We start from the raw sequence: 13,059 nt of genomic DNA, 5'->3' as shown, positions 1-13,059 counted from the left end.
CATACTTCTGCAAATAAACGTGTTGATAACTTTACATGTGTGAATCCTTCTGTTTCACGACAAAGTGTGCCATTTAGGACAGGGCCGTGTTTATCCTTCAGTTTATCCTTCATTCTAACTTCTTTTGCCTCGCATAAATAACGGTAAAAATTGTTTCCATTTTAATAAGACACTACTTAATCATGAAAAACATAATGGTTTATTTAATATATAAATAATGAATAAATACTGTTACAAAAAAACATCATAAATTACATTTATTTATTACGAGTGATTTTATTTGACATGCACAACACGGACTGATCCACACAAAGACGTCCTTTTTAGGAAACGTTCTTGAAGAGTTAGTCATTTTTATTCACATAATGTTCTCTCTCTTAAAATGTAAGCCAGTGTAAATGTCAGCATTATCACATATGTCAAAACTAAGGCAGTGGCCTCCCTTGGTACAAAACGTGTTCCGGTAGAAATCGCGTTCCGGGGGGATGTTGGGAGGGTTGGCAGGAGTTTAATGCGGTTACCCCTGCAGTGCGTGCCCATCCGCTACACCACTGTCTAAGGATTAGAGTCTGTCAACTAAACCAAGAGCTTTTTGATGCAATTCAGTCAGTCTGCTGCGTTACTCCTGGTCAGATGCTTCCGTAAATATTATACATACCCCCGGTTTAACAGACAAGGCTTAAGCCTAGTCCTAGACTCCAGCCATTTCACCCTGTAGCCCAAAACTGGTTGCCCACTGAAGCTAAGCAGGGTTGAGCCTGGTCAGTACCTGGATGGGAGACCTCCTGGGAAAACTAGGTTGCTGCTGGAGGAGGTGTTAGTGAGGGTAACAGTGAGGGTCACCCTGCGGTCTGTGTGGGTCCTAACGCCCCAGTAAAGTGAAAGGGACACTATACTGTCAAAGAGCACAGTATCCTGCATCCTTCGGATGAGTGGTTAAACCAAGGTCCTGACTCTCTGTGGTCATTAAAAATCCCATGGATGTCCTTCAAAAAAAAAACATCACGGCCTCCTAATCATCCCCATATTGACTGATTGGCTTCATCACTGTCCCCTCATTATCCTGGTGGATTCTGCACATTGGTGGTTGTTGAGGAGATTCCCCCTTCCATGTAAAGTGCTTTGAGTGCAGAGAAAAGCGCTATATGCATGTAACAAAGTAAATTTATTATTATCATTAGACTACAATGCATGTTCGAATGGTTTTAACTGAAAGCAACTTGCACTGGCATATCTAAAAATATATCAGCGCCGTTACTGGAAGAATGTTTGCGCATAACTTTGAGAGAACCTTGGCGGAACGTTACGTTACGTTCTAAGAATGTTTCCAGGTGGTTTCCTACTGGCACAACAAGCTCATTCTGGTCATAAAATATGATTTTCTGGTCTCTAAATTTAACAAGTCTATGAATATTTTTTTACCAGTTTATGTTCCACAAGGCAAAAATCATAAGTCTAATCACGTAGAAATGTAATAATACACTTTTCCTAAATAGCCACAGAAGATATCATTCATGTCTATAGCACAAACAGTGCAGTATGAGCCGCACAGCTAAATGTAATACAGTTAGAGGATTGTTCGAATCATTAACCCTAATTATGGCAGTAATGATCCTATATGAGCCTTATATGCAAATATGAACTTTAGCAACCACCAGTAATAAATGGATCCTCTTTAAACACTGTAAAAAGCTTTTCTGTCATTTTGGTCATTTCTCTTTTTTTGTGACAATGGCTAATGCAGCAGTTTTGTTGTCATTGCCATGGTTACTATGGTAAATTTGTGCATACATTACAGGAAAAACAGTTACTTATTAATTGATATCCTGCTGAGAGGAAGATGATGCGGAATGAAGCATCTGCCAGAAAGTTTTATTCATCATTTTATTAATAATGTACTTTTTTTTTTTCTTTTTTTTTTAGGAAAAATCAGCCTAATATAAAGCACATTATTTATTTTCCAGTAATTCTTTGGGGAAGTGTACCACTCGCTTAATTTAACTGTGTATATTTAGGCTACTGCGCTGTGTGGGTGTGACCGAAACCAATTCTCACTCATTAGGGGGCTTTGGAGTGGTGTTAATGTTCTGCCGAGATGCATGATTGTTTCGATATTGGCATAATGCCTCCATAATGAATCAAAACAATGTTTAAATTGTTTTCTGCAAACTCCATGAGAACAGAGGTTTTTCAATGACAGTAATCCATTATCATAAGTATCGACAGATTGCACAGTTCAAAATCATTTCAAACTAACTTAAACTATTACTCACCCTCATGCCAGTCCAATGACTTTCATTCTTCTGTTAAACACAAAGGACATATTTTTGATTGACGCACTGGTCACTCTTTTCCATTAATTACAATAAATGTGGACCAAAGCTTTAAACAGGCACTATGAAAGTATCTTTGAAATATTATAAAAGTAGTTCATGAAGGAATCATTCAGGATAAAAAAATGAATCAGAAATGGCTATTTCTCTTATGAATGAACCAATGAGCGCCAGTTTAAAAAAAAAAAACTAAACTTTTGATCTCAAACCTAACAAATACACTACCAGTCAAAAGACTGGTACAATTACAGTTTTTTAACAGCTTTTTATGTTTCTGAAGAAGTCTGCTTACCAAGGCTGCATTTATTTGAACAAATAAATATTCATATTGTGAAGTATTATTAGATTTAAAATAACTGTTTTCTATTTTAATATATTTTCAAATGCAATTTATTCCTGTGATGGTAAAGCTGAATTTCAGCATCATTACGCCAGTCTTCAGTGTCACATGATCCTTCAGAAATCATTCTAATGCTGATTTGCTGCTCAAGAAATCCTATTAATATGAAAACCATTTTTGCTGTTTAATATTTTTGTGGGAACTATGACACACTTCCATTCAAAGAAATTAATACTCTTCAGCAAAAACTCATAAATGGATTATAAGGTGACAGTAAATACATTTATAATGATACTATAAATATTTAAATTTCAAATAAATGCTGTTTTTTAAATTTCCTATTAATCAAAGAATCCCGGGAAGAGAACACAGGCACAGCAAGACAACAGAATTATCAAAATAAGATTCCATAAAACAGACACAGGGAATCGTGACAATTTCACATTATTACAGTTTCACGGTATTTTTCATCAAATAAATGCCGCTTTGAAGAGCATAACATACTACTTTCAAAAACATAAAAAAAAAATCTTAATTATTTCAAACTTTTGACCGGTAGTGTACATTCAGAAGATTTTGAACAAGTCATATGGTGACTTTTTTTTGTTATTATGCAGCTTCACATACAGTTCTCTTTCATTTTTTTCTATTTTTATTATATCAAGAAATTAAATTTCACCTCCTGTGTTTCACAGAACAAAGAAAGTCATATGGTTTCGGAACAGCATGAGTGTGAAAAAAAAAAAACCGACGTTTATTTTTTTGGTGAATTCTTTTACATTTTTTGGGATACTTGCAGAAGTTTTAGTTCTTGTAGTCACTTGAAGCTCTCTGCTTGGCCGGAATGTATGGGAAGGGAGTTTGTGTGCTTTTATCAGAAACAGTTTGCGTACTGCAGCTACGGAGGGCTCTTTTCTTGGAGTCTGGGCTGGAGTAAGTTTTACGTTTACATGTGGGAGTCAAAAACCTTGGAGGTGAAGATGAAAACACAGAATCTGTGGATGACAGCCTTGATGATCTCATTCCACCTCTATCTTCATTGTAATCATCATCGCAGCACAATGCATGATATAGCGTCTTGTCGTAAGAATGGATCCTTCCTCCGGATCCAAAGAGCCAGGAGGCTTTAGGGTTGTTTGGGGCCTTTAATGGTCCATTGAGGGCGGGTAAGTCTCCACAGCTCCTGCGGTAGAGGTCTAACTCTTGCTTCTTGGCTATGGTTGGGTTACGGAGAGGATTGTGCAGTAAGTGGTTGTCGGATAATGTCTCATTGTGCAAGAGGACGCCACGGTCCTCGTTGCAGCTCACTAGTGTCAGGTCATCCTCTGAGTCAAGGTCGATATCTGATGTCAACTTGTCAATTTGGGCCACAACCTGAATGGAAAAAGAGAAAATTGAATAAATGTCATAAAATAACTCTCATAACTATATCTGAAGCTTTTGTTCACTCTTAAAGGGATATTTCACTCAAAAAATAATATTCGGCCATCTTGTACTCAAGCTTATGTCGTTTCAAACCAGTTTGAACTTCTTTCTCCTGTGGAATACAATATTTTTTAAAGTTGCAATAGTCTTTTTTAACCATCAGTAGGGCGTAAACAGATTGCACAAAATGTTCATATACGACTTATCCACTAAAAAGTCACCAAAATGCAAAATAGTTACAAATTGCCATCAAAGTGAAAAAATCCCATATTCAAGGTGGAACTTGTGCCAGTTCTATTGACCAGAATGTTATAGATGTTGGGGTGCACTTTTTTAACTAGTGCCAATAAACAACCACCCCGAACACCACAGCAGCGGCGCTAAAAATCACCCAGAATGGCTTAGCAAGCACATCGCAACGCCCCCTGGAATTCAATTCAACTTTAAACATCCAGTTTCTTAGTGTTGATGAAAAGACCAAGACCTGAAGAATGTCTGTAGATTCATAGTTCATGTGGCTGAGCATAAGCCATAAATGAGTAATATATACAGTGTATATATAGGCTATGCATCTATCCTTTCTATCTTTATTCCCCCATCTCACCCCATTTCACCCACTGGCATTGGAATATTTAATATCTGTTTGTGCTGAAGGGAATTTGTCCTCCTGCTGTGCTAGTAACTGCATCTTACATAAGAACTCAACCATACGCTTATCAATATTCCTTCTCTTGCTTTACCCAGCTCCTTTTCTGAGCAGGGTCTCAAGGCTGGTGCACACAATTCAAAGACAAAACAAGGCACAGGAGTTGCGATACCACAGATGGAAGCCTCTTTGATCAGAAAGTCTGTCTGTAGATTTTAATAAGATTATGTAACATACATATATGGTTATCTATGACGGGATGGCGTTCAGATTTAATACATCTTTAATCAATATTAAGCAGCTTAGTATGCTATTTATGATGCAGTTATGTTGGATTTTGATTTTGATGATAAAGCACTGCGTTTGGATTAAAAAATCAGAGTTATTAATGACAGACTGTTCTGTTTTTCGCTGCTTCTGATTTTGATGAGCTCAGTGCTTTGCTGCTGCCAAACTTTCTCATCGCATTCAGTCCAGGATGTTGCAGTATTGAGTGTTTATAGCAGATCGGCTATTCAGCGGCAAGCCACAGGCTTTTTGGCTGTTGTGATTCGGTAATGAGCAGTCAAATGTAAACAGGAATAGCCCAAATGACAGGCATTGAAAAGTCCAAATATCCATTCACAATGCACCTGCTGCTCGAAAGCGCACACAATACGTTACCAATCCCAAGATTTTTGCAATGCAGACAAGTGAGGACTGTAATGCACTGTATTTACGAGTATATATATCGAACACTGCCAAGTAGGATAAGCGCCTGTGCGGTTATCAGAGAGATACATTTTTGGGACACCACTGAAAGGTCCTGTCTGGGGGAGGTATTAGATCATCTCTCATGGGGTTGTGCCCTGATGTGCGCTGCTGTCAGACAGTTCATGTTTAATGCATTCTTGCCATCCACACACAACTGATCGGAGATCAGAGTGCTGCTACACTGTGGAGGGCGGTATGACATTTCCCTGACAAAAAAGACGTTTATTCAAATGTGCTATTTGTACACTTCTTTTAAACTTAAAACAAGAAAGTATTTCAGTCTACTTTTTATGTATGTCTCAAAAAATATACTTAAATTGCACTTAAGTATATCCTTGACTTATACTGACAGAAAAGTCTAATTTGGCCTACACTTAATCAACGATCCAATCAATAGACCTTTCTCACAACTTCCGTATTTGTGACCGGAAATACGCAATCGTCGTGGTAATCTACTTCCTCCGCAGTCAAGGCAACATAAACAAATGGCGCAAGCAACTAGCAAGAGCTATTGACACGCTAATGATGTGTCATTTTAGTTAACAGTTCAGTAACAGTTAGCCTCGCTCTCTAACTTACCTTGATATTTATGGACAAATTCCTCGTGGAACATTTTTTACCCTTTATTTCGAGTTTTCCTCCACGAGTCGTCACATCAGTAAATGTAATATTTGGCAAATCCGTTAATGAAGTTGTGTAGACTCTTTGATCCATTTTAAACTTGCCCGGGTTTATGTTTTTCTGGTGTGTTGACGCTTGACAGGAACTCCGCTTCCACAACGATTACGTATTTCCGGTTATTGTGAGAAAGGTCTATTCCCCATGGAGAAAATCAAACCCCACTCTACATATTTCCTTGTTGGTTTCATTCGGATATAAACACAATAGTGAAGAAAATTTATCACAACTTCCAACATTAAAAATAGATTTTTGTTTGATATACTATCAGTCGTCTTGGACTTGACACTGACTTCTAGTGGTGTGGAGGCCTCATCATGCAGAGGTTTTCAGTTACCAATGCAATTTTTCAAGGCATTATTCTTAGCCATGATGAATTTATTTCCATGATTGAAGTGTCCAATAATGGGACATTGCAAAAAGCTTGTGATCTCAAAATGGCGGCTCCCATGAGGCGACCCTCTCCATGTAAAATAAACAGTATTTTTTAACCAAGATCATGACTGGCATCACCATCTCATATGAATGTACATCATTTTTCAAAAGATCTCTTCATTCCTTATCTGAACTATAACAATTTATGACAGATGTTTTACAAAATAAAGAAGTTATAAAAGTTATGTTTCAGAACTTATAATAAAGGTCCCAATAAAAGCAATAACAAAATAGAAAAAGTCCATTTAGAGGATTGTTTAAATCCCCTATCTAAATCTAATTATGTAGCCGGTGCAATAAATTCCATTCCATTCTAAAAGTTGCCACCCAAATGTTTTTATTTATTTATTTCTCTTTATCCGCTTTGTCTCACAGTCATCCTACCTGCAGAACCTCGGGTCTTGGTGTCAGATAATTGCCACCCCTCCCAGAAGGCTTTTAAACAGAGTGTGTTTGGAACAGAGTGTGAGTCAGAACAAGCTTTTGTCAAGCATTGCGATAGGAAGCCTGATTTGAAAGCAGTAAGAAAGACCCATCACCACTACTGGGCTTCTTTAGCGATTGATTTTTTTTTTACCTGGAGGCTTGCTGGAGACTCTGAAAGAAACTATTAGATTTAAAAACAGATTCTATCCTCATACATTTTTCATCAAGCATTGCTGACTTCCCATATATTTGCTCTGAAAATAATCTCCATATACATTATCATAGGCCTATCTGTCTACATATATATTTATGCATTTGGACTTACATTGCATTCCAGGTATATACTATCTCAGCTAACGGGAATGTTTGACAAATGTTCTGGCAAGGATCTCTCAAAGTTATGAACAAATGTTCTTGCAGTAACGTTTATAGAACGGTCATTAAAAGTTGTCTGACCTTTAATAACATTCTAAAAATGTTTCCACAAAAACATTATTTGGGCTGTTGAATGCTTGATTCTGATTGGTTGGCGAACGTTCAAAGGTGTGCAATTATTTTCAGGGAAACACTCGGCTAAAGTAGTTCCAGGCAGGTCTTGGCCGCATTACAGTTTCCATATCACCTCGCCATTTCAAAGGTCCTTACAGCCAACAAGAGCAATAGAAACCAACGACACTGACCAAGCAAATAAATATAGTAAACAACAGGACGAAAACAACAAATTATCTCCATGTTTTTTGCCACCAAATTATGGAATTATTAGGTTTTATTATGTACGGAAAGTACACACTTTCTCCCGCTCTCTCTTCCACTTAAACACTCACACATACAGTACGGACACACACTATCAGAGAAACGTGTTGTCAGTGCTGCTCTGACGATTGTCTCAGTAAAATAGTTTAACAATTTAAAATCTACATGATATTTTCCCCTACATGTATGAGGTTATAACGGCACTTTTCAAAGAGCAGATACAGTAAATGTATAGTTTCGCTATTAGTAGAGACGCTGCTGCCGAACACTGTTGAGAGACGCACAGACTGAGGTAATGCACATGGCTTAATCTCTCTCTCTCTCTCTCTCTCTCTCTCTCTCTCTCTCTCTCTCTCTCTCTCTCTCTCTCTAACTGCATTAATATCTTCATTAGTCTGCTATCAGTGGCTGAAGCCTCCGTTACTAGCTCTAAAATGACATTTTGAAATTAGCAACGGAGGCTTGGGATGAGATTGAAAAGAAATGATTCCCACACACAAGAACGTTTTAAGGACAAAACCTGAAAAACGACTTGAAATACATCATCTGAACAATGCTTTGAGGTATGGTAACTGTAGTATAAGCGGAATAATTGACTCCTGGCACGTTGAATTATTGAATAATAATGCTATGCCTTGCCACCTCGGGTGTGCATTCTTTTTCTAATAATTCAACGGCCCGTCGTCAGTTATGCCTTACATAGTTCATTGAACCTTTTTTCCAGGAAAGTTTTAGTTGGACGTTTGTCAAATATTTTTAAAATGTTACTAGTTTCAGAATGTTCAGAGAACATAATTAAACGGAATGGTCCCTTAACGTTCACATAACCAAGAAAATACATTTAGAACATTCAGAGAAAATTCAGAAGCAACATTTTCAAATTGTTATACTAATTATTTGCATATACTGTATTCTGATATACAATATAGATCACTATTTGTATAGTTATAGTTATAGGTAATTAGAGACAGTGACCCCTTTAACCCCAACTCTTTTCAAAAAAGGTTCACTACAAAGGCTACAAACAAAACTTAGCTAATACTTTTCAATAGGTTAGCCTGGCTGATTATAAGAAGCTTGAGGCTTAACAACCCATATTTTCAAAAACATCAACCAACATTGACATCAGTTTTCCCATTAATGTAGTTTACACCCTTGTACTGTAAATAATAACAATAAAATAAAAGTCAGACCGGTTAAACATTGCTGATCTCTTTTTAAATTGTATTTTATTGTATATAGCCTAAACATATTTGATATTTATAATAGAAAATAGAGGAGGCCCAGACATGATTTGTGTAAGTGCGGTTTTTGGCGGGAAATCAGTGGAATTATATGCAATTTAAGTATATTATATAGATTTAAACATGATAAAACACGTTAAATGGAGCTGAAAGTACTACACTTTTATTGCTAGCTAAAGCATGATCAAATTTGCCCAACAATTTTAATTACACAAACATGAAAAGAACTTAAGACGTCTGCATAATTCTGTGTGGATAGATCAAGCAAAGGCGTATAATTAGGCAGTGTACTGGTTACATTTGGCAGCAAAGAATTCAGATTTGTGACAAATGTTTGGCTGTTATCTATGGAACAAAAGACAGCTGAAAGACAGATGAGCGTGTGGCAAAACTAATAACCATAACAAGATGTCAGTAGTAACAATAAGGCTCTGCTGCAAGGTGTGAGTGACAGATGGAGGTGTTAACTCAGGCAAGAGCGGTAGAGCTATCGGTGATGCCTGAACTTGGCCAAGGAGACAAATGAGACAAATCCAGAGGAGCTGTGACTGAGATGATGAGACAAATGCCAGTCTGGGACACTCATAGACTCAGTGACAGTAATGAGGCAGATAGATATCCACCCGAGGAAAGCGATTAATTAAGGAGATGTCCTCTCACATAATGCTGAAAGCAATCGCCCAGCACAAAGGGAGATAACTGCAAAAGAGACGAGACGTTGACAGGTGAGAAGATGAGGAAATCAGATGCGCTCCCGCGCATGTCGGCCCATTGTCTGATTTGCCGGGTGATAATTAGGCATCACAGATGACATCTTGCTTGCATGGGGTGTCACGGTGTGTGTGGGGGGTGTCATCCTGCAAGCCTTTCTCCTTGTTAATCTATCTGTTGGTTGCTGTTTGGGTGACAAGCTGTCCAGTCAACAGTCCCTAGATGGACATACCACTGGGGCATGGATGTATTTGTGACCTTGTGTATGATTATGAAACGTACCCACTGTATTTGTGTCTATTGGTTCGTGTATAGTTAGCAAGTATGCATTCAGTAGTCGCTTTTAGACCAGAAACCAAAGTATTAAAGTAGTAGTAAACATTATGAATGCTCACCAGTCGATTGCAAGATTGCAGTCCCATTGTTCCTGTGTTCCTGAAATGGTAACAAACCCCAGTACACAAGGGGGCGATAGAGTTACCTTCATACGTCTATGCCAGGGATGGGCAACTTCGGTTCTAGAGGGCCACTCTCCTACAGAGTTTATTTCCATCCCTAATCAGACACACCTTCTAAACAATCTGGTGACTTTGGATATATTTTGATTAGGGATGGAGCTAAACTCTGCAGGACAGTGGCCCTCCCCCTAGTCAATGCCATTAAACAGGGTGTAAACTACTTACAAACATGTCGACCACTTTTACAATGGTAAAGCAACTTTGAGAAAGCAAAAATTCACAAAATCAATCATTCATATAGAAGCACTTGCGTACTTGCATAATGTTTCACTACAATGTAGGGATCAGTGCCTTGCTCAAGCTTGTAGATCACCCCTTGTGGGGTTAAAGAAGGAGTGTAGATGTGGACACCCTTGTGGGTGTCCAATCCTGCTCCTGGAGGGTCACTCTCCTGCAGAGTTTAGCTCCAATCCTAATCAGACACACCAGAACAAGCTAATCAAGCTCTTCAGGATTACTAGAAACTTCCAGGCAAGTGTGTCTGGGGCAGGTTGGAGCTAAACTCTGGAGGACATTGGCCCTCCAGGAGCAGGATTGGACACCCATGGATTTAAAGGTATTAGATCGTCAGACTGTGTTCAAATACATTTTTATCAAATCAATGCCTTAACCGTCAAAACATGCCCAAAGCGTGTGCTTTACCTCCCGGAGCTCTTTCGCCACGTCCTTGAGCTCAGCGAGAACTTCCTCCAGCTGTTCCATGACCATCTTAACGTGCCTGCGGATCTCTGCTCTCCGGTCAGGGCTCGTGCTCGGTTCAAATGGTCCTAGCGCTGTGCCGTGAAACATCCTTCACATGGGAATGACAGCAGCAGCGGCAGCCAGGAGGGGACAGGACACTGGACTTCATGTCTGAAGCCCACCACAGTGTTGTTTAAACCTATCTGGATAAAAGACCCATTCTCTGGTCCGAACATCTTCGCATAGCTGTTTGTGGCACTGCTGATGTTAGAAAACACAGAATTCAGGCCAGGAACATCTAGTAACTGTCAGTAAATTAAGAAGGAAAACTTTCAAAAAGGAAAAGGGCATCAAGAAAATTATTTCAAAAGGAAAAGTTTCAGCACTGAAACAAACTGTTCTCAGCAAAGCTTTGATCTTTTCCGTATGATGTTATATTTAAATCAAATGGTATCATTTTTGGCATGAAAGAACCTTTGTTCCTAAGACAGCCATAAAATAAATAAGTAAAACACCCATTTGAGCTTCTATTTTGAGAGGTTTGTGACGTACCAAAAGTCATCAGTGAATCTTTTCAGTTTCTCCCCATCTACATATGCATCCTCCATTGCGATTCCATGTATTCAGAAATGTTACCATGAAGCATATTTTACATTGAAGAAAAAGCCTTCAGTACAGGAGCCATCAGAATTTGATGTGAAGAAAATATGTATCCAAATAGTGCACTAAGAAAAGTAAGAACAAGTCACATTGCCACTCGAGCTGACAGAAAAAGAACGCATCTGGTGTGACACCTGGGAGGACGAGCCGATACTCTGAGATAAAGAGAGTCCCGGGCATCAGCTAACCCACTCCAGAAATCGCTCAGGATTTCAGTAGCTTGTCTTCTCTTGGCTTTTGTGGCTTTGGTCCAGAATTGATGCCGTTTTGACTTTTTTTTGCTGCTCCATATGTCTATAAAAAGCTTCCGCAGAGTTGCCAGGCTTTTCCCACTGTGCCCCGTACAGTGCAGCGTATCTCCTACCCCATCTGAGCACGCACAGATAACACTAGAGACGGATGCATGCTCAGCACCTCTCTTCCAATGTTGTCCTCTATCAGTCACTGATGCTCAAGCACTTAGGAAACCTCCCCCTTCCCTCTCTCTCCTCAGTCACTCGCCCTCAAACACTCGCATTTATTTCTATGATCTCTCTTCCATTACTCTTCCCTCCTCTTTCATAGTTGCTACCGTGCACACACCACCCTTTAGTCCCACTCACCCTTGTCCTGTCACTTCCATCCTACTTCCGACAAACACATCAATTCATGTACACTTCCGAGCTCGCTCTCTGCTCAGATCTTTTCAACCACTTGCCACCTCAGTTGGGGAAGCAAATTAATTCAATTCAGTGTTGCAGTGCAGGCTCTTGAATCATGAATGCGACGGCTCTGCAGCAATAGAAGAGGACCAGATTATCCCATTTAGATCGGTAATGAATAGAAGACAAACGCAAGTACATCAGGAAACCGCTCGCCCTGCCATAATTATGTGGAAGGGGATGCTTCAGCCTCCTGTATTCATTTTCCTGTTGCTCTCTTCAAATCACGAATCGACCGGGGGACTGTGTCAGCAAGTTTGAAATTCTAATTTACCTTTCTATAATGATTCTTCAAAACATCCTGCGAGGCTTGTCCCAAACAAAGGCCCTCATTATTTCTTGGGTGTCTCTGGTGGGAACACTGATGAGAACGATTCGCACAAAACAAGCAATTGTCTGAATAGTGCATTCAGTGCCAAAACAGTCGTCTAGAAAAGCATATACAATTTGAGATGAAAGTAGAGAGGAAAAGTGTTAAACAAAACACAATCATGTGCTATGAACTTTACCTCAAATCGTGATGTTACTTTTTGGACCGTTTGGACAAATTTTCCCTTGCGGCTGGTAAAATGGGCAAAAACATTGGTATTGTGGCACACGGAATTAGCATGTTCAAGCATTTCTTTAGAAAATGTTTCTAGTTTGTAAGCATTTGTTGTTTAGATGCTTGACACTTTGAATGATAGCTGGTTCATGGACACTAAATGCATTGAAGTGCTCCATTTTATTAAAAGTTAGAAATAAGGACTAAATGC

General features: G+C 39.0%; 1 protein-coding gene across 2 annotated transcripts; it reads right to left on the bottom strand.

The window, feature by feature from the left end:
• Positions 1–203: 203 nt before the first annotated feature.
• LOC311282699 (inhibitory synaptic factor 1) lies at positions 204–12,287 on the bottom strand. 2 transcript variants are annotated; one of them, XM_084396662.1, is made up of 3 exons: positions 11,496–12,287; positions 10,905–11,204; positions 204–4,047 (listed from the first exon to the last, which is right to left on the bottom strand). In XM_084396662.1, exons 2-3 carry the CDS (start codon positions 11,049–11,051, stop codon positions 3,478–3,480), a joined length of 717 nt encoding a protein of 238 aa, XP_084252788.1. In that variant the 5' UTR covers positions 11,052–11,204; positions 11,496–12,287; the 3' UTR covers positions 204–3,477. The 2 variants fall into 2 exon arrangements, with proteins under 2 accessions (XP_084252788.1, XP_084252789.1); XM_084396663.1 differs by having other exon boundaries at positions 10,905–11,201.
• Positions 12,288–13,059: the final 772 nt, after the last annotated feature.

This window comes from Rutilus rutilus (assembly GCF_951802725.1).
Source record: "Rutilus rutilus genome assembly, chromosome: 23".
Lineage (NCBI taxonomy): Eukaryota > Metazoa > Chordata > Actinopteri > Cypriniformes > Leuciscidae > Rutilus > Rutilus rutilus.
The sequence above is the reverse complement of the archived record's forward strand: the minus strand, read 5'-3'. Positions and strand labels throughout refer to the sequence as shown.

Coding starts and splice junctions, on each gene's coding strand:
- LOC311282699 (XM_084396662.1), bottom strand. CDS start 11,051: ATGTTTCACGGCACAGCGCTAGGACCATTTGAACCGAGCACGAGCCCT. Junction 4,048..10,904: donor TGGCGAAAGAGCTCCGGGAG/GTAAAGCACACG, acceptor TTTTCCATTCAG/GTTGTGGCCCAAATTGACAA.